At 35.8% G+C, this 21511-nt stretch overlaps 1 protein-coding gene across 4 annotated transcripts; it reads left to right on the top strand.

Moving 5' to 3' along the window:
* Positions 1-1906: 1906 nt before the first annotated feature.
* LOC106640371 (uncharacterized) lies at positions 1907-18104 on the top strand. 4 transcript variants are annotated; one of them, XM_089589715.1, is made up of 7 exons: positions 1907-2494; positions 13566-14902; positions 15137-15261; positions 15713-15739; positions 16643-16936; positions 17030-17284; positions 17361-18104. In XM_089589715.1, the coding sequence occupies exons 1-7, from the start codon at positions 2404-2406 to the stop codon at positions 17566-17568; spliced, it is 2337 nt and encodes a 778-aa protein (XP_089445841.1). In that variant the 5' UTR covers positions 1907-2403; the 3' UTR covers positions 17569-18104. The 4 variants fall into 4 exon arrangements, with proteins under 4 accessions (XP_089445841.1, XP_014209867.2, XP_089445848.1 ...); XM_014354381.2 differs by having other exon boundaries at positions 15134-15261; XM_089589722.1 differs by lacking the exon at positions 17361-18104 and having other exon boundaries at positions 15134-15261; positions 16993-17074.
* The last annotated feature ends 3407 nt before the right edge of the window (positions 18105-21511 follow it).

Here is a 21511-nt window from a genome sequence, read left to right as displayed (position 1 = left end):
TACGATGTAAAGATCCATTCCTAATCCGCCACGTGTAACCGACTGTGCTGCCACCCTCGTGACCACCTACGGAAATAAGGTGAGAATGTTTGACCCCCAACTCTACTGCCTGCAGCGTTGCTGCAGAAGAGCCATCATGGCGTCTCAAAAATTTATGGTTATAAGTGTATGTATCGATATACAAATACATATCTACCATTCTTGTATGTATTGAAAATATAAATTATACGTATAAACATCTGGTCATAACTCAGGTGCACCGATGGCTAATAAACACTATTCTTGTGTTAAAAAATGCCATGTCTGAGCCTACGGGCGATTATGAATAATAAAAGATATATTTACATATTATAGTACTTTTCGTCCGACTCTCTTGTAGAGGCACTACTAAGGGCACTTAGCACTTGGGATTGGGAAGGAATTTGAATGGGATTGGAAGTGGGAGGACCCTAACAACTGCTTGGCATTTGTCTATGACAATTGTCAGATGGATCAGGAGAATCCTGGGAGATTTCCCGAAGGAAAAACTTGATCCAGAACAGCCCCGTGTATCTGCTTCATTTTTGACCTGACGTCTCAAAGCGCTCTTAAACAACAGGGCAGAAATTTGGCACACCTCCCGCTGACGATGTCCAAGAGACAGAAAAACAGTCAATCGATCCACGAAGCGAACAGCAACGGCGAAACCGGCGAGACTTGAATGGTCACCCATCCAACTACTAACCGCGCCAAATGCTGCTTAACCTCGAATATATATTTTAGACGCCATGATGGTTCTTCCGCAGCAGCATGGCAGAGCTTAAGGCCAAACATTCTCTATGAGAATACATGGATAAATAATAATTAATTTGATTAAAATGATTTTGCTTCTACCTATACAATACTATTTTACTTTGTCAACATACATTAAGTCATTTCCGCAGGTTCGTAAGATGGCGGCAGCACAGGCAGTAACACAGTAGATAGCAACCATTTTGTTTTTTTTCTTAAAGCTTGTTGGGCAATGAAGTTGCAGACAACTTGTTTTTAACCTAACAGCTATTAAAAACGGGACGCCCAATACACTTATCAGTAACATACAGGATACATATAATCAATATCTATGTATCACTATATACACTCTGTACACAAAGTGTAGCACTACATAGATGTGTGTGTATGTGTCTACTGGAACGGTAATTCTGATTTCTGATTCTGATAAGTACACGGACACAGTTGTTCTGTTTGTTAAGTGTGGGTACTGAATATGGCGAAACCAATCAGAGCAAACTTACGCTTTGGCACCGCTATCCTCTGATCTACTGTGGGCCTCCAGTCCTCCTTAGCTGTTAGCGATTTTCAATAGTGTATATATATATATATATATATATATATATATATATAAACATAAACGCGGCATAAACAGATATACTTCGTGTCTTCAAATGCTCTAATCCTATGGGTAAATGGGTTAGAGGTTCTTCTCCATAGCGCCCTCTGAGTTTACCAACTCGGAACTCGCGTCGAGTTCCAGGCGCTTCAACGGTTATTTTACTATATATCCTCCCTAAAAAGTATACTCTCAGGGCGGGTAATGTTGAAAAACTGGGTATTATCTCTTTTAAAATTTTCACTACTGAGAAAGAACAAAAGAACACGAAGCTTTCTCCTATCCCTACCACAAAAATCGAAGTTGTTCATACGTGCTCACGCCATTAAAACACATATTAAAACGAAGAACTTAAAACCCCCACTTTCCTTGAAATAGTAAATAAGTATATTATGTGCTACCTACTTATTACACGTATGAGGACAAAAGTACAGTGGAGAGGGGATTGGAAGACGAATGGAGGGGATGTGGAGAAGCGGGTAAAAGAGCTCATACGTATTCAAGTTGAATCGTGCTGAAACAGCTGAACTGAAGTACTGTTCAGTCTGTCGGGAGCTGTGTTTGTATGAGGATCTCTGAAAACAAGAGAAGCAGATAACAAGCTGGAGAAAGTGCACCGGGTGCAGTTAAATTTCGGAACGCTTTTGCGTGAGTATGTAAGTATGTAATACACATGTAAATATGTACATTTCTTAGAGTGAATAAATTAGTTTGAAGAGTATGCCAAGAATCGCAAAAAGAAAAAAAAAACGTTTTTCGTGGATTGGTGAATTTTAAAAACACGTGCTTAGGCGAGGACACCAGATTTTTAAATGTACCACGTACTTTGTTCGTTGCCGCGCATTTGTTTCAGTCTGTACATAGTGTTTTGTTTTATGTTCGTTGTGTACATGTTCAGGGGATAAATCAAGGATCATGCACACTTATGAAAGTTGAAAAAAGTGACATGCTTGAGATTTTCCAATTTGAAATTTTCCATACAATAACTTGTGTCTTATTATATTAATTGAGAGTTCCAGTTAATTTGAAGAATTATGTGTAGAGAAATGCAACCTAACCAAAAAATGGGAGAAAAAAACGTAAACAGCAACGAGATACAAATATTAGAGGAACATATTGAAAAAAGTGAGTAGAACTTTTATAAATAATTGTATTACTAAATTTTATGCAGTCCAACTAAGTTTAAGAACTACTTACACGACTACACCACACGTTTGAAGATATTTGATTTTTTCTACTATACCTTAGTCTTTGCTTACACTGAACACTAGCAGCACGCTCTAACATACAAATACAAGTAAGAGCCTCGACAGTCTCGACACTCGACAGCCGTCTCTCGCTCTCAAGCTCGAAATATTACTTGATGCTCCCGCAGGCATACGTATACCTATATGTATATATGTATGAGAGGTGTTTTCACAGTGCGATTTGTGACAATTGCGATCCCCGTCATCCCCGAGACTCCCGAGAGGGATCGAGTTTTTTGCTCTTAATTGCTTTCACTATTTCTATATTTACATATAAATGTGCATACATGTGTATATGTGCGTGACAAAAGTTATGACTGCATATTATATTAGAACGACTGAATTGATAAAACGTGTGTAGGGTATGGTACAACATTTTTGACATTCCTAATTACATTATAATAAACGGGACGAAATTAAAATTTTTAAGGTGCACTGGCCGATTTCAGCAACAGTGACTATTCATTAATTATTGTCACATTAACAGTCTCGAAATATTATTTTATACCTATTATGATTTTTTTTTTTTTTTTTTAAATTAAATATGTAACGTGGAACTAATTTTCATAAATATCTCATAATTCATATTTTTACAAAGAGTGGTATTTAATAATTCTAAATTTTATACGCTATCTCTCTCAATTTTTTTATTTAATGACTTTAAAAAAGTTTATGGAAAAAAATATCTCACTATTTGTCTACGTGTGCATTTTACACTTTCTACGAAAATAAAAAAATTCAAATGCAATACTTTTAACGGCATTTCTTATCAACAACGATTACCCAAGACTTAATTATTATACAGGAGTAGATAAGGTAAAGTCTTGTTAAGGTAAAGCTAATCAGCAAGATATTGTAAGTGCGAAAGAGACGGTATGATAATACCATGCGTATCTTGTACTCACATACATGTTAATTAGTAACTTACTCTGCTTACTGCTTAGTAAGCAAGTAAGCTTACTACTACCGTTGACAGCGTTCGTGGAACGCAGCTTTGGCACGATAAATACAGAGGGCGCAAAAGAAGTCGTGTGTAAATTTATATTTAAAGCCAATAAACTTGATTAAACTAACCAAAAATTTTACAATGGCTTTGTTGCCATTTTTAATACCTTCACTACACACAAAATATTTAGTGATTACATTTCTTTTCGAATGAGTACTAAATATAGAAAACCAATTCATTACTTTTAAATGTTTTCGGGCTGTACTCTAAGGAACATGGCACCTGGCGGATACTTTTAAGCACGAAGTGTCGCAACTGTTCAAACTGATACTAGTTCTGATTATTTAAGGTAGGACCTCCGCCTAAATCTGGGGTACAAGACTTATGTAATTAAATAGATGAAGACCCGCTGAATCCAATGGTACCTTCAGTTATGCCCGATGACGGACAAAATCTCGAGATATTAAAGCTCAAAGTTCGAATGTTTTATACAGGCGCATACAAAAAAACGAGAAAAAAAGTGACGTAATCACATATTACGAATAAAAAACAAAAATATGAGTAAAGTGAGAATATAGAACTTGTAGAGAAAATCCTCTTCTTTCGGATCGTGTTGAGCACAATATGGGTTGACGGCCAATTTCTCGAGATATTTAACAAAAACGAACGTAAATACTGGTTTTGTGAGTACGAGAGGAAGTCGGGGAAGCCGCCATATTGGTATATGTTAGCGCGCGATTTTTTATAAGCGAGTAGTAACGAAAATGCTTGTGGTGTAAATTTTGTTTTTGTTTTTTGATGTTCATTCGTTATTTCAAAAATACTTTACTGACAAAAATAACGAACAGTAAAATTACTACTAAAAAATAACTACTCTGTCACATTAGCAGACGTACGTGTTAACGCACTGATGTGGGTACACACGTCGTCTGCATTATCGACACTGCTGCCGAAGTCAAACTCGAACTCGCTCAGTAATTTGTCTAGTACGGTACTCGGAGGTCCTACCTTAATTGGCTTTTGGGCATCGACTGGACTCTGTTATGAAATATTTCATATTTGTTGTTTTTGAGTATTTAATTTTGATACATTTTTTTATAACTGTCAACGACGGCACGGTATTAACACTGAAGAGCCAGAAGCTACGACAGTGATAATGACACATGTAGATAATAACAAATGAAATCACATAGGTGCCGTTAAAGGATGAAGAGGGGATCAAACTGTAGCCCGCCAGGTGGAAGGCAAACGCTGCTAAAATCTTTGATCGTTATTTTCGATTTGAAAGCGTTGCATACATATACTTACCATAATCTCTACTGTACACTAGACAGCCAGATATTCGCGACCCTCCTCCGCTTGTTGAGTGACACTGAAATCATGTACTTCAGTGTATGACTTCAGCGTCACTCAACCAGCGGATGGGGGTCGCGAATATCTGGCCACCTAGCGTACAGTATGTTAATATACATATATACATACACCATGGCTATGGCTTGATCGTAGCCTCCGGTAAAACTCATTGCACCGTGTGATGAACTCTACAATTAGGTCTGATCAGGCCGTGGCATTGATGTAAGGCTCACCTGGCCGGGCCCTGGTCTTAGTCTTCGGAGCCAATTCATGTCAGGATTACGTCATTGGGCACAAAGTATATACATCAGCACCCAAAAGGCCTGGTTGTATGTTTGTGCCAGAATCACGTGTAGTGCAATTTTACGCCCGTGGGCACACTTTGCGCTTAGTAAATCAATTTGGGCCTGGGGACGGAAAAAAAACTTTCATGTCTGCTTGCCTAATGCGATTAAAAGGGCCCAAAGTGTGTCCGTAGGGCACAGAGCGGCAATTAAACTTTGTGCCCATCGTAAAAAAAATAAAAACTAATTGATAGTAGCAAAATTATTGTATAAATTTGTAGATAATAATTTGCTTCTTTAATAAAACCAAAATGCAAACTAAACGTTTGGAGCTCATATAGGAAATAGGCCAAATATGTTAAATAAATATTTAACTTTTGAAGTAGCTATTTAATAGGCAAAAAATTGATCATACACTGCGCGAATATAAAAAAGAAAGCTAATAAGCTGCGTTCGATAAAAACCGATGTTGCAGTTTATTTAAGCTAACAATTTAAATTTACACATGATTATGGATATCTCATACATAGATGCACGCAGTGGATAGGTCGGCTAGGTTGTGTCTTGACACGTGGGTGACTGGGGTTCGATTCCCGAACAGAGCGGCTTTTTAGAGCAAGTACCTCTGTGAGTTTTCACATGTGCTCTTTCACGGCGCAATGCTCTTCGCGAAGGGGTTAGGCAACCTTATTGCAGCAAAACCGACCATTTTTCTCCTTCTTGTTATGGAAGGCCTCCTAATTCCTTTCCTTGTCCTTTCCAAAGTGTCGAGTGCCTTGAGTATAGTGGTTCCATAGAGATATAAGAATAGAGAGCGCTCAACCCACATAACCTTGTCCGGTGACGTTTTTTATTGGTGCAAGAGAGAACGCTGCATAGTTACCACAGGGTCTCTATGGTAATTATGCAGCGGTCTCTCTCGCACCGTGGGACATAGCTTAGTACAGGGTTATGTGGGATTCGCGCACTCTATTCTTATATCTCTGAGTGGACCTGGTGTGCCCGTACGTATGACACTATAATATATCTAGCTGTAAAAGACTTTACGGCATGACCTTAAATTGTTTTGCTCAATAAGATTTTACAGAGATATCACAAATTTTGTTACCCTGTAGTTGTAGTAAGACAAAATTTATTGTTCAACTTGTACAATGACGAAAGAAAAAGTTTTAGTAGCTCTTGAAAAACTTATCAATGCATAACCTGTACCGTCTCTTTATGACACGTTAAGTGAGTAGGGTATCTCTAGAAAAGTCTCTAATTAAAATTCAAGCATAACAAATTAAATAATTTTCAATAATTGTATTAGAAAAGGTCGCCTTTGGTGGGCCATGTGCTATTAAATTGTTAAAATTTTGTTATACACAGTATTTATCGGCATGTACTTACAAGTATCGTGTAGTTATTTGATATGCAACAATTGAGACATGCCTCGTAAGTTCTAGTAATATTTTATGAAACATTTATTAACGATGTGAACAGGCGCATGATTCATTTATCTGCAGCGAAATTAGATCAAACAGATATTAATATAACAAACAATAATAATAAATTAATACAAAGTTTTTTCAGCTATTTCATTTATAATATTTAATACATGGGGGTGGCGACCTAGCAAACTTATCTCAGATGGCGCAACCGGTACTTAGACTCTAGCCAATAAGATGTGAGAACGGTTTTTGCACGAAAGTATACACATATATGTAGTCTACAGTGCACATGCATACTTTCGTCCACAAACCGTTCTCACATCTCAAATTCTCACTCATGCCCATAAGTGACTACACACGAGCCAGCACACAAACTTACATACCTACCTATAGTAGTGTATGCATGCAAAGGAAACATCAGCTATAGAGGGTGTGTAACTCTATTATAACTCTAAACAGACATACAAGTTCCAGTCCTGTGCCAGTATACCTATACACATGATAAGTTCAGCCCGCACGCGTATTCAGCGCGATGCGTTAGTTGTATGTTATATGCCATATGGCTTATGTATACATATATGGACACACTCACGTTCCCCCTCTTTCGTGAACAAGTATTGTCATATAATGTGTGCCATATACCGAGAACATGATGTAATGTAAAGACACATTTGACGAAGATTACCGACCATACCCGAGTGAGTCCTCACGAGGATATATGTATATGTATTGCGAACAAAGAGAAGTGGGATGGAAACGAGTTTCGATGCGTCATGCCAGTTTCAAGTTGTCTGTAGTCCGCCATTTTGACAACACACTAGCCAAACTATTTTTCCACGTGTACATTCTATTATGTACAGATTATCTATCCTGTTTCAAGAAATACAAAACTTGAAATAATGATTAAGAATTAAACTATATTCATATCTATAAGAAAATAAATTTAATCAGTCCCCTTCTCCCTGTACATAAATTTCTAGTTTTTATTATCAACAAATAGTAATATCAATACTATCAACTTGTTGTTAAAGTAGTTCATAATCTATATCATTAAATGACATAAAATTCGGCTATCCTTACTGAAGTTTCATAGCCTTACTAGCGCCACGACGGACATTTGCTTTGCCCATTTACTGGAGTTCTCGTACATGTAATATATGTGCACCATATAACAGCTTAAAATGGTTATGTGATATTAATCCGCTTGTTATGTAATGATATTATTTAATAAAACATCTTGATATTTTTACTGTAGGGTAACCTTCTTATACAAAACATATTCAGTCTTACCAACTCATTAAAATTAATCATTTGTCGAATTAAGTTTCAGAAGCAATTAATTTTAACTTTAGATATTGTTATCATATCGCAATGCTTGTGAGTAAAATATATTTCTAAGCGTGGCGTGTGACACGTATGTCTAAAAATTTTAGTCGACTTGGCAACACCGCATTCTCGTAATTCAACCTTAAAATAGTGTATGCGTGTGTATCCGTCCAGTACTTACTTTCTTCACATTTACTGTACAATATTCGTATAGAATTCGTAAATTGTCTGACTGAGCATCGAAGTAACTGACTTCTGCGCAGCTTTATCCCCACTCCAATCCTTTCTACGGTACCTAACCCCCCACTATTATTAATCCCCACCGATATTTATTTAGTGGGGGTATATGTTCAGCTATTAAATTATATTACTATATTGGTTATACCAATCTTGGCACTCTGCCTAAAAGAGCATATCGACCGCGCAGCGTTGTCAAATCGCAAGAGCATGCGTGGGCAATGTCAGCTATTTTGCTCCTTTTTTCACTCTCTTCTTCCCTCCCTTCTTTCATTTTGCGTGCTACGCATCACGTAGTTAAGGCCGGGATACCTCTCTTCTAACAGCATGACACGTTGGCACTGTTGGCAGTACAGTGAAGGAAGGTCTATGGTACAGGTTGCGAGGGTATTCCGTCTGACCAAAATTCAATGAATTTGAAAAACTTTGTCTGAGAAATATATTCTTATGAGCTAAAATTTTACGTTACATTCTTTTTTTGAAGATAATAAAATTTGAAAACTTATACACTTTTGACTACGGGAGTAGAGTTAACTTGTGTGGGTTAATTTTTTTTTTTTCGAACAATGTATTTGCAACTTTTTTTTCATATAATCGAAAACTAAGTAGTTTAATTTAATAAATTGTTGTGTAATATTTTACTCGTTAATTTTTTTATTATAAGCGAGTTAAACACAATTTAAGTTTTTATGATACTCCAAGCTTACATTTGTAGGTGCAGTTAGTACAATTTGTTTCATCACAGTGCTACAAATGAAAGCCCTCACCTCGCCTTCCGTCACCCTTCCCCGCTAAAGCTCCTAAACTTAAATGTATCAGTACGTAAAGTCTTTGATATATCTCGTCGCTACTTCTGTTTTGATAAAATAAAAAACAAAATTATCATGCCTCAGTCGCCACAAAAAAAGGGGGAATAAGGATTCATTTTTTCGGTTACTCTCTATTTTCAAGAGCTACCACTAATTTGGGTACAGCTTCATTCACTCTTTTTTGTTCTTAATCTCAGTTTTAATAAAAAAAACTCTGATAGTATGATCATTAAGATGGTGACTAGATAGGATCAAGCTAATCAGAGTGCCTGCATATTTTATGCATTTAGATATACGTATGTTTGAAATGCTGTGATTGACTAAAGCTTATCGCATGCATTTCCAGTCGCTATCTCAATACTTGTGAGTTTTTATTATATTTCGCTCTAGTATATAGTTAAAGAAGTGCGTATGAGCCAAAAAACTGACACCAACTCAGCAAACATTTTGTCTTAAGAATTTTTATAGATATCTAATATTCACTTAAAATACTTGGGACTCGTACCTTTAAAGACGTCTTTTATGTGAACATTGGATGTCTACAAGACATCTATAAAAAATATTCAGACAAAATGTTTGTTATCGGAAAGACCAAAACTGAAAAAGGTTACCCATTCAAAAATGAGATTTTTGTTTAAGCTTTCAACTAAGCAAAAGCCCAACTCACAATCTTCACCTGCCAGTGTAGTGCTGCAAAACCCATAAGTATAGGTATACACTTTATACTACAATCGAACACATAAGATTTGTTAGTTAAAGTATACTTCATGCTAAAATTAACGTTGTTATGAAAGCGTTGAAAATGGAGGTATTAGTTATTGACACACCCATGCGTTCATTAATTTTGGCATGCCGTTTTAACAATATTTAACTTTTAATTTACATGTTTTAACACTACATCTTCTGAGCAAGTAGATCAAAAACACCTGTATTTATTAATAACTTGAAAAATTATCTTACGCTCTTTTTAAAAAACGACTATAATACGAGAAATATAATTACTGTTTATAGGTTAAAAGATTATCAACATGCAGCGTGCCGTTTCAAAAATATCTCAATTTTTAAGTAATTTGTTTTGTTTTTAGTATATCTACGTTGTAATAAAATTGTTCTTAACTTTTAGCACATCCCGAAAATTATCAATTTTTATAAGTCAGTTTTGTGGTGTGAAAGTTTATTACGTTACTGAATTATCATCTGACAGTTAACAACAGTTATTAATTGAAAAATTAATAATTAATTGCTACACAAGTAGGTTGAGAAACAGTGAGCGGTAGGAACTCCCTTAAATAGGGGTACCAACCTACGACCTGACAAAAATTTATGAAAATTTTTTTAGTTTAATAAGAGCTTTGCACGACTACTAATATAAAAAATTTTGCCTCCAAAGTAAATAAGTAGGAATACTGCGTTCAATTGGAGAATCGTAATGAAATTAGATTGTGCATTGTATAAGTTACTCGAATTCAGGGCTAAACGTAAGTTGCGAGTTCGTGTGATTCAGACTCGGATTTAGAAAATTTCGTGAGCTAGAGAAAAATTGGGTGAGTATACCCAAGTAATACCTGCATCTAGAGAGATCGGAATCAGAGAAAGAGGTTGAGAAAAATGAAAGTACGATAAAGTAAGATTGCAACCAAGTAATTAATGAAGATAAAAATACAAAGTTTATTTAAGAGATCTGTTCAAACGACAAGGACTTGCAGGACAGATGGAAAAAGGACGACCCGCTGAGTTTTCACTAGCAAGAAATAAAAGGGAGGGGATAGAGAGCAAGCACGTTCTGTACATAGATGAACAATAAAAAAACGTATAGGTATTAGACACCACCTACCTATATTACATATGAGGGAATCCGTAAAAAATATTCCGTTTGTGTCCCCCAATTTGAAAAAAAAAATTTTTTGAGGCACATCCTTGAGATCGAACTCATTTTACCAGTAATACCATGTACTATGAGGAAAAAATTTTCAACACAGGTTTTATAGATACAATAATAGCATGTGAATCTCGGAAAAAGGGTGTCACGTGCACTGAAGCCCGTGTTGAAAATTTTTTCCTCATAGTATATGGTGTTGAGAGTAAAATAAGCCCGATTTCAAGAGCATGCCTCAAAAAATTTTTTATTATAATGGGGGGCCAAAAACGTGATATTTTTGTGGATTTTCTCACATATAGATGAGGACATATAAGAGAAAAAAAAAAAACGGTACAGGAGGTACTGGTTATGGCAACGCACGAGAGAAAGAGAGATGGGTGTCCATGGTGCGGGAGACGGGAGGGCCAACGGAAGGGAGTTTAAAGGAAGACAGAGCTAGGCGAGGTACCTATAGTAAAGTGAGAGCCGTATACACAACTCGCACACGTATACATATATACAATTCGTGTTTCGCGTAGCGTTTATATTCGCGCGCTCACCAATACATATACGTGTTGAACGCATTGTACATTGTAACGTCCCAGTGCTCGTCGTGCCCGAGCGTGCGGACGTCTCTCATGCCTTGGTATCATCTCATCGTCGGGTCGTCGTTGTCTTCACCTTCGCCGTCACTTGGGCGTACAATTAAGTAATTAACGTAGGAAAAAATGCCGCTGGACGTCAATCCGCAGAACGTAAACACAGCCGCAAAAAATAACTAACGTTAAGATTGCCCTGTGCACTAGGAAGCGCCGCTTCCTGGAGAAGAGTTTCCAGAACGCGCTGCGACGCCGTTAGTTTTGGAGTGAACTGGCGATCACGTACTTAACGTTTGCATTTTTTCTGGGGAAAAGCACGGAACGTAGTGCAAGTCCCCAAGGGGGCGAGACTGGTGCTGACGGCAAGGCGAAGCTGCCGTCGTTGCTGGCGTGGCTCGTAGGAGACGGACGATATAACCTCAAAATCGCCATGGAATAGCCTCAGCTGCCCGCCGTCCGGTCTTCCTCTCTCGCTCTGTCCATCTCCGTCTCTATATCTCGCTCTCGTGCTGTGCCGTGCGTTTGCAGCAGCGTTTCGGTTATACCTCAAGTGTGATCGCTAAATTCCCAATCATAGACGCGCGCTAACTGTTGCAGGCGAGGTGTGGTTGTGAGTTGTGTGAGAGTTGTCGACGGGGACGATAGTACTCTAGGATGCCGCGGTATTCTCCATATGGATGCGACGAAGGCGAGCCGCTGAGCCCAGATAAACGACCCCGGAGCTCCGAATAAACGAAAGTGTGTCGTCGTCGCGCGCGTGTGTAAATGTGTATGTGTGTCGTCAAAGTTATATAGAAAAACATGCGCCCCTGCGGCTCGACGAGAAGGCCGCTGTTAGCTAAGGATATTCCGATGCTAAAGGGCACATGTTGGTTACGCATTGCTGCTGCTTCTGGTACTGACGACCCACGTTTTATGGACTGAGTAATTAATTTTATTGTCACCTGCAAATGAAGGACCAAAAACGCTTTCCCTGCAACAGTTCTTGTTTATAATAAACATCGTTTGGTAACAGAACTTGAGTTTAAGTAAAGTGGCCGCGCTCCGACTCCGACAAGTGTGCTACAGTCAATTATTTTTTCTATGATTACATTCTATTGTGTTACATATATAATCAATGGTGTAAATATCCCGTGCAAGGGTTGATAGATCAAGTTCTCATCGAGCGCAGCTCGTTCGTAGGGTGCGTGTAGTGTATGTCTAAGTCTAACAGATATATAAGTAGTAGATAGAATAAAGTAGAGGAGATAGGTACATAGGTAAGACGAAGTAACAGTTCAAGGGGAGCAACAAGGATAGTTGTAGTGAGGAGGCAACCGACGTCTAAGCTCAAGAAAGAGTGAATCTACGTCTCTCTACCTTCGTCGCTGTTGCAGCCCCGCTTTCCCGATGTACGTTACGGATGACGGTACGCATCATTCAATCAACTTCTGAGCATTAGTATTTTTGCGGTAAAAATTCGGAAGAGCTTTGGCGAGTCCCGCTGTTTTTATTTGGCTTGGCTAACTTATCACCCAAGGCAGCTAACAATTTTCAGATGCTCTGTCTGTGGGAAGATAAAAGTCTTGGTTATTTTTTTGTTGTCAATGTAACTATGATTATTTATTGACATTTAACACATTGAAATGAGCATAAATGTGTTTATACAAAGAAATTATTTGGGTATATCAATGAATAGAAAGTTTGCTGCCCATCTTTTTGAATTAAAACTACGTTGATGGCTTATTGCAGTTAAACTTCAGACCTCTTGTCACTAAAAGCACAGTTTCATTTTATAAAATGATTTGTTTCTTCAATAATTTCTCAAATTCATTATTACAATAATTTACATTCGTTCTGCTGTATCCTACATTAAAAACTTATTTTTCTAAATTCTTATTTTTCTTTGTAAATAAAAAATTAATTGATAAATACCTAGATTTATCAATGATTATCTATTAAACGGTTACAATATAAGTACCTGAAAAATATTTTTCAATTTGTATTCCATAATTGTCATTATCACATCAAATACAAGTAAAACGTTATAAAACAAAATAGCTACTATGGTAGTTAAGCATTGTATTGAATTAGAATATCCAGCTGATCATGTATATGTCTTTTTCAGGTTCAAATAAAGTATCAGTTAAAGAAGAACGTCCAGATGAAGCGGAAATCAGAGAATTGGCTGCCAAAATGGTGGAAGCGAACAAAGCGAAAAACACAGCTACTCCTCCAGCAGCTGTTGTACAACAACGACCACCAGGCTTCAGTCAGTCTTTAGGACTTCTTGGCTATCTAACTCCAAAGCGACCTGGGGCGCAAGAAGTCAATGTTGTAAAAACCGCGCTAGACGGAAAAGTGCCGCTAGATGACGAGAGCCTAAGAGGTAGATTTGGATGGACAAGTCTTGGAGATGTTCACATACCGTACATATTCAGAGTCGCTGATAAGTACTGTTCAGTGAGAATACTGGAGAACAAGCTACTCAATAAGTATCTCAATTGCATGCACCCCGACGTCTACAGTTGCACGTGCATCAGGAGCTATTTCATAACCGAAGCTGAATGCAAGCTGCTGAATGACATAAACGTAAAGCACTGTGATTTACAGTTTGGTCGTGATTTATTCACAACCAAGGACCTCGTGGTTCGATTGCTAGATGCAAAGGAGTTTTACATTTTTCTGGATATTTGTTATATGAAACTTACTTCTGGATCCGATCAAAATGTGATAAACTCTCTTAAATCAGATAAATGTGGCTTCATACGCATCAATAAAGAGTCTGTAGTCCCATACACCGTCAAAGGTGGCCTCAAGTACGTCCCTCTGTTCTACTTTGAAGGAGAAACTGAGAACTTGAAGCTCAAGGCGGAAAAGCTCGAGGGCTGGGATCTTTCATACTTAAAGTTTTGTTGTAAAGTGCAGGGTATTAGAAACGAACTGTTTGCCAGTGAAACGTGTTCAGTGATTAGTTTAAACGACATTAAAAGTTACTTTCCCCCGGGAACGGGCTTCGAGGATTATTGGCCCAATAAGGTGTCAGATACACAGTTGTTGATAAGTTGCAAGAACAGTGGTCATGGTGGGAGCAGTTGGGTCAAGCAGCCCCCAACTCCTCCAGTTGTAAAGCAGACGACGCAGAACAACCTTTCAAAAAGTTCTATAAATGCGAGGGGTGCTTCGTTGCAGGGTATGCTTCCGCGTAACTCGTTATCAACTCAGGCAACTCTGCAAAAAATTAATCAAAGGCCTGTGGTCACCACTCATCCAGTGCACTCTTCTCCTACCTCGGTGTCCTCTATGAGGAGTAATCAAGTATCGCAAGCAATGATGAATGTTGCTCAAGCTGCTAGTGTTAATGGTTGGTCTGGCCTAGTTGGAGGACAGCCTGCTTTTCCATCTCCTCTCGTGTCACAGGCAAATTCAATTATCAGAATGACCCCTGGCATGAATATGCATAATGTGAGTATGAAATGCATTATTTTATTGAACAAGTAAATAATTATTGTTTTGTTTCATAAATATCTTGCTAGACTTGATAATATGTTCAATAAATTTGTCAAAGAAATTAATAATATTGTGTTGATAAAATCTGAAAATTTTCAAGAATAGGTTTTTAATTGCATAATCACAAAATATGATAGAAAAAACTTTGAGCTGAATCATCTATCTCTTATCAATAATCATTTGCAGCAGCCAACGAGAAGTCGAGGTGCCACTGGAACTTCACAGCCCTATCCAGTTTATCCCAACACAACAATGCCCACTGCTGTACCACCTTTAATTAGATCATCTGTGCATTCCAGTCAACCCAATCTTGGGTGAGTAGTAACTACTTTTTTTATTAAATATTAATACTTATTATTACGCTGATAGAATCTGTAATTGGCTTTTTATGCAGCTTAATGCATTAGTTAAAAAATGTTTTTATGCTCCTGTTCAAGGTAGTGAGTAATTATGGTAGGGAAAATAATTTCACTCATGACTTCCAATCAAAAACTGCAAGAGTACATAGTTCAATACATAATACAATACAAGTATCAGTTCATTATCTATCAAATACAACGTAAAATGTTAAAAAAACTTAATTCTCGTAGCTTTAGAACTACTCAAATGATTTAAATATAATAAAGTTGCCTTACATGTATTTCCTGTTCACTAGAAATTCATTTGTCATCTTGATCAGACTTGTATTGTACTATTTAGTAACTGTCCATTTAATTACTATTTTTTTTACCTTGTATATACTATACCGTCTTTTTTCTAATATAGTTATCCAACCTATGGGAAGGATGACTGGTGAGTCCCCACAAAGAGTAAAATAGTCAAATAAAAAAAAGCGAGAAAAAAAGAGCATGAAACGCAGTGTTACAAAACAATTATTTTGTAGTTTAATTTTTTTTAAATGATGTTTTTTTTTAAATTTCTTTTTGTAACAGTAGTTTTCGTCACCAAGTCGGAAAGTACGACTTCAGTACCTGAGGAGCGAGATGGTCGCATGTTCGTGCTTGAGTAGCGAATGTCTTTTTTTCTATTTTGAGACATTTTTTTGTAACTTTTAACGTTTTCTACGTTCTCGGTAAAAAAAGGAGGATTCGCTACTGGTGCGCATCTGCCCATGCAGAGTTATTCCAAAAGTCTCGCATTGATGCGTACCATTGACGAAACCTACTATCTCTCAGTAAGCTTCCAAAGTGCTATTTACTTTGCTAATAACGTTGCATCCAAAACTTTTCTTATCATGGGCACGAAACAGCATTTTGCACCCTTGGTACGAAGAATTACTTTCGTTATTTAGGTACTACCGTACGACCACCATTCTTTACAGGAATGATGTTGGTAATTTATTTGTATTCGACAACTAGCAGCCACAGTAAATTTTAAAGTAATCACAAGCTTTTTAATTAATGTAACTTACTTACTCGAAATTTTGCATGATTAAACAATGAAAAAAACATGGATAACTTTAATTAGATAGAAGACACATGATAACAGTCTTTACATAGACGCATAAATGTTTATACTTCATTACTTTGGTAAAATTACAGTCTTACTATGTATCTCGTATATAAATGTACATTCAGTAAATACTAATGCGTTTACTTTGATAGTTCATAGCTTTAAACCGAGGAAAAAAAGAAAATGCACATTAAAAATTAAATTTCTTGAACCGCGTAAGATTTTTTATTTTTCATCTTTCAGGGTGTCTACTACTTACACAACCCCAAGTTTAGGCGTGCCGAACCCCGTAACAGCAAGTGCTTACCCTCAGGTACTTGGTCTGAGTCCAGAACAGATGCAAGCGTTAATACCGCAGTCAACGTCCAACGCGTCGATAATGTCACATCAGCAGAGACACACGCCACCCGTTTTAAACACAAGCCACACCGGTCATACCACTCACACAAGTCACAATACTACTCACACGAGTCATACGTCTCACTCAAAGTACCCGCCGCGTCTCTTACCAGTAAACGGCAATAGCAGTAACAACAGGTACGTTGAACCAACTTGAACCATCACACAACCAACTAATGCACCCAATTCAATAGGTATCTAAGAAACTAATTTTCTGGGTTGTGTTATCAGGGATTCCAGAGGTAGGAAGCCCCTGATACCAATAACAGAAGTCACTGTTAGTTGTCAAGTTCAGCCGTACCAATTGCAAAAAGCATTGGTAGAAGACAAAATGGTACTGTGCATCAACTTCAAGTCGTACATTTACTCGGAACTCCTTATGACGTTGCCTGACTTCGTAGCTCAGTATTTTCCTTCATGTGACGTTGAAAGTTGCAGGCAAATACTGACTGATGTTTTAATGGTTGATCTTTATCAAGGCAATAGGTAAATAGACGAACGATTTTCAGTTAGAGCCAATATGCTTTCAAAGGTTGCAATTCATTAAAATTAATTGTTACAGCTTGCAGATGAAAATCTTAATGGAAAATGGCAAGTGCTCATCCCTAAACGAGGAGTTGCCACTCATCCATGTGCGCGACATTATGAAGTACATGCCTCAGATAAAGTACATGCTTAACAATCAACGAAACATGGGTATGCCGCAGCCAGCACACTCATCATCGTTGTCGTCTGAGGAGCAAGCTAAAAAACGTCAGCGTACTAGCTAGGATTGGCTACAGCCTTACTGGCCAACCTATGACTACTATCATTCTGCCTTTTGAAGCACTTGGAGGCCTGTGAAATGGTGGACAAAGAAAATCTTCTATGTAAAATAGGAGGAAAAGAGATTTGTGACGATGGAGTGTAAAAAGGTACTGAAGAAATGCACGTGTGTGTTTTCAGTTTTTTTAAGTTTGTTACAACGACTGGTAAGTCCTCTACGTGACTTCGGAGGAATGAAAGTGCCGGTACATCAAACATTTCGCGGACGTTTGACGTTCATTTCCATTTATTTGTAAACGATGCGCTGCTGTGTAGTGTATGACAAAGTTTTTCAAAGGACAAAGCATTAAAGGACAGTAGAATTTGTGCAAGAAATGTTCCAAGAAAAATGTGCAGAGTGCAGTTTTCTCGTGTATTGATGAAGATCCACTCTGATGACGATGTATATAAAGATCACGAATAAATATAGAGGTTAAGCAATAACCTTTCTGAATTGTGTTGGTTCAGTTCAAATTCCGATGTTTGACACCTTTTTTTTTTTTTTTTTTTTTTTTCTGAGCTATATTCACAAATGTATAGTTTGTACATTTTTCATTTTTTGTTTCAACTAATTATACATACTTCAGATGAAGTGAAATTTTGTACAAATTAAAAAAAAAAAAAAAAAAAAAACATTTGTTGTGTTCTCAAGTCATAAACATGTATGTAATGGTTATAAAAAAAAAGAAGAAAAAATTTTTCAAAATATTTTTATTTACTTCATATCATTAAACATTTTTAACAACGTATTTTGAATTGAACAAATCCTCAAGTAAAGTAAAAGCTAAGGCCTCTACAAGTTCCTAGTTATTACATATGTAATCTGATAAACATGCTGTAAGCATGCAAGTATGTCTGGTTAGGCAATGCATTATTTAAACAAGTAGGTTAACAAAACGGTTTCTTCTTATAAGTGAAAAAACAATTAAAAAAGAATACGAATACTGCACAGTATTTACTCGTCACGTTATATTGTAAGTGTAAATATATCCAAGTAATTGCATATTTGGCTAAATTTGCTTTGGATTTTTAATTTAAAATCACATGTTATTTTTTTACAATTTGTTAACATTTTATTTTCATCAATCAACTATTGGTTCCTTGAGAGCCTACTGAAGTAAATGATTAACATCTAACATTTAGTTTACAGTTGTAAAAAGTGTTTATTAATTTTAGTCTTCCATAAGGGTCAAAAAATATTTTAAGCATGTATAGTTGTCCACCTGAAAAATAGAGCTTCATTTGAAGAAACCGTTATTTAAGCTTCCCAAAATGCAAGATTGGATTTATTAATGCTGCGGAAACAAGATAATCGTCTGTAAGAAAGAGGCTATACCTATGATGAATGAACTGTTGACACATTTTTAAAAAAATTGAAAGTTTTGGAAGTTAGATGTATAAGTAATAACTAATGTCGACTGACAGTTTCTGAAGTTTGCTAAGGAAATTGTAAAAAAGCTCTGGATATGTATATTTCGAGACGAAAAAATTAAGTGTATATATAACTAAGTAATTTAGAATGCGATATTAAATTCGAGCGTATTTGTGAGCGTCAGAATAAAATTATTTGTTGGTGATGAGGACAAAAACAAATTTGCTTAATTAAAAATATCCTTTTGTGGTGGTAAGAGTACATTTTATTATTTAAACTTTGCATTCAGTCGAAAGTTGATTCCAAAAATTTTATCTGCTATCTAAAAGATTAATGAAAGACACCAAAAAAGAAAAAGATTGAGTTGCAACTATTAACAATCATTAAATAACGCTATAAAATCTTATTTTTTCTGTTTTTAAACGTATCGTTTTTGGAGTTAACATATGATAATAATAACTGGTAAAAAAATGTGCAGGGAAGCAAAAAATTTGTTTTTGTATTACTTTTCTTACGCTCTCGGTTTCGTTGGTGGTTTGACAAGTATGTGATGTAAAATACATAATTAAAAAATACTTAAGTAAAATAATTGTTTTTTTATACAAGAGTATTTTAATCGACAATAGATGGTTAAACTTTTTCAAAATAAATAGAACTTGATGGGAGAATTCAAGAAATGTTTTCATTTTCAAAATAATTTATCGTGAATAATTTGTATAACGATAAGTCAATACAAGAAGAAAAAATTAAGTATCAAGACTGTTAGATATAAATTATGTAAAGTCTACCTGCTCAATATCTAGAAATTTCTTGTGTTTCTCTGACGTCTTTTATTTAAATATTCAATTATAATCTATATACCTTTCTCTGTCACTCATTCATCTTCACAACACTTTTTTTGACGGTTCTACTTTAGCTTTAATACTATGGTAGGTGTAGTTATTAACAAAAGATAACAAATGGAGAAATAGACATTGGTGCGATAATAAAACGTTGATAGCCACTAAAAGTATTTTGTACATCATTGAATCTCGAGAGAAAAAAGCTGCAAGGCCCTCAAGTCCAAATTTTAGAATTGAATACTAACGAAGCAAATTATTTGCATAGAACAATTATTTGTTAACGAAAAACTCGTTCAAATCCCGTGTATTATAATTTATCATTTGGTCATCTGTAAATATCTCATAAGAAAAATAGAAATAAATTTCAAATAAAATCGTGATAAACAGTAATAGTTTTTTACTAAGTTTTTCTTATGTTTCAAAACACATTCCTTCAATTCATAAAAATAAATCAAAATTATAGTAAATAAAAGCTAGTCAAGAGTTTTTAAACTTTTATCGTGAAAAAAATTCGTAAGAAAAACAAAATTTTATTATTTTCTTTTTGTGAAGCAGCATGCATTTTTAGCAAACCAATTCGTTTTGAAAGAGGTATTAAAAAGGCATTGAATTAGCATGCTACTGCATTATTCATTAAAATTAAAAACTTAAATAATTTTAAATATTGAAATAACTAGTATATATTCCATTTTAGACAGATTTTAAAAATTTTCCTTTCAACCTCGTGTTTTATAAAGGTACGTGTAAAATATATAACAATCAATAAAAAGTACATTATAAACAAAGAAACACTTGATATTTATTCTTATCATTTTTAATTATATCGTAAAAATGACACATTGATTCTAAATTTGACGAATGTTAAAAAATTTCAAAGATAGATATAAAAGTCGTTTAAAGGTAAGGTATTTTTTTTCATTACTTTGCAGCAGCTCTACACAGCTGAGATGTATTTTATAATTAAGTGTACTTAACTGAGAGTGAAACTTTGTGAGGTATAAAGTAATACTGGGAATATCTGAAATAATTGTTTTTAAAATACCACTTTTTGAGCTCTAATGAAACAAGGCATTTTTATTAGATAACGAAAAATTAATGTGGTATGACTATATGAATTCTTTGTTGTGTGGTTACGCTCGCAAAATTTTATGAATTAATCGTTTATTATTCGAAGTACTATATATTTTTCAAATGCTCCTGGGTGAAGTACTTTGTAGACGATTAAGTATTTAACTTTTATATATCTCTTTCTTGAAAATACATATGTATCTCTTTTGTATACGTCACATTCATGTAATTTTTCAAGCGGTACAAGATCGATGATAATTTTTTTAATGTAAATACTTAAAAATTAAAAGTCGTCTTGGAAAAAAATCCCATTTGCGGCACGATCAGGACTTTTCATCTACCCGAAAATGAGCCCCCTGTAGAAAAGTTAATGCCGCAACTTTGCTAAACGTTTTTTAATGATTATTTAGGCATATCCCTAAAGTTGCATCAATTTTCTAACTCTCAGAAAGTGGGAAAATAGCAATTTTCGTCGCTTATCAAACGCGTACGTATCTTATCTATAAATACTCATATAAGATTATAGATAAGGTGTATTTTTATCCAACGCTTATCTTATGTATGGACAACCATCTAACATTATAGATAAGGGTTAGATAAGCGACGAAAATGGTTATTTTTTCCCAC

This window comes from Copidosoma floridanum, unplaced genomic scaffold (assembly GCF_036245765.1).
Source record: "Copidosoma floridanum isolate Cflo_tuat_1 unplaced genomic scaffold, Cflo_Japanese_pri ptg000001l, whole genome shotgun sequence".
In the NCBI taxonomy this organism is placed as follows: Eukaryota; Metazoa; Arthropoda; class Insecta; order Hymenoptera; family Encyrtidae; genus Copidosoma; species Copidosoma floridanum.
This window is presented reverse-complemented; position numbering and strand designations above follow the sequence as displayed.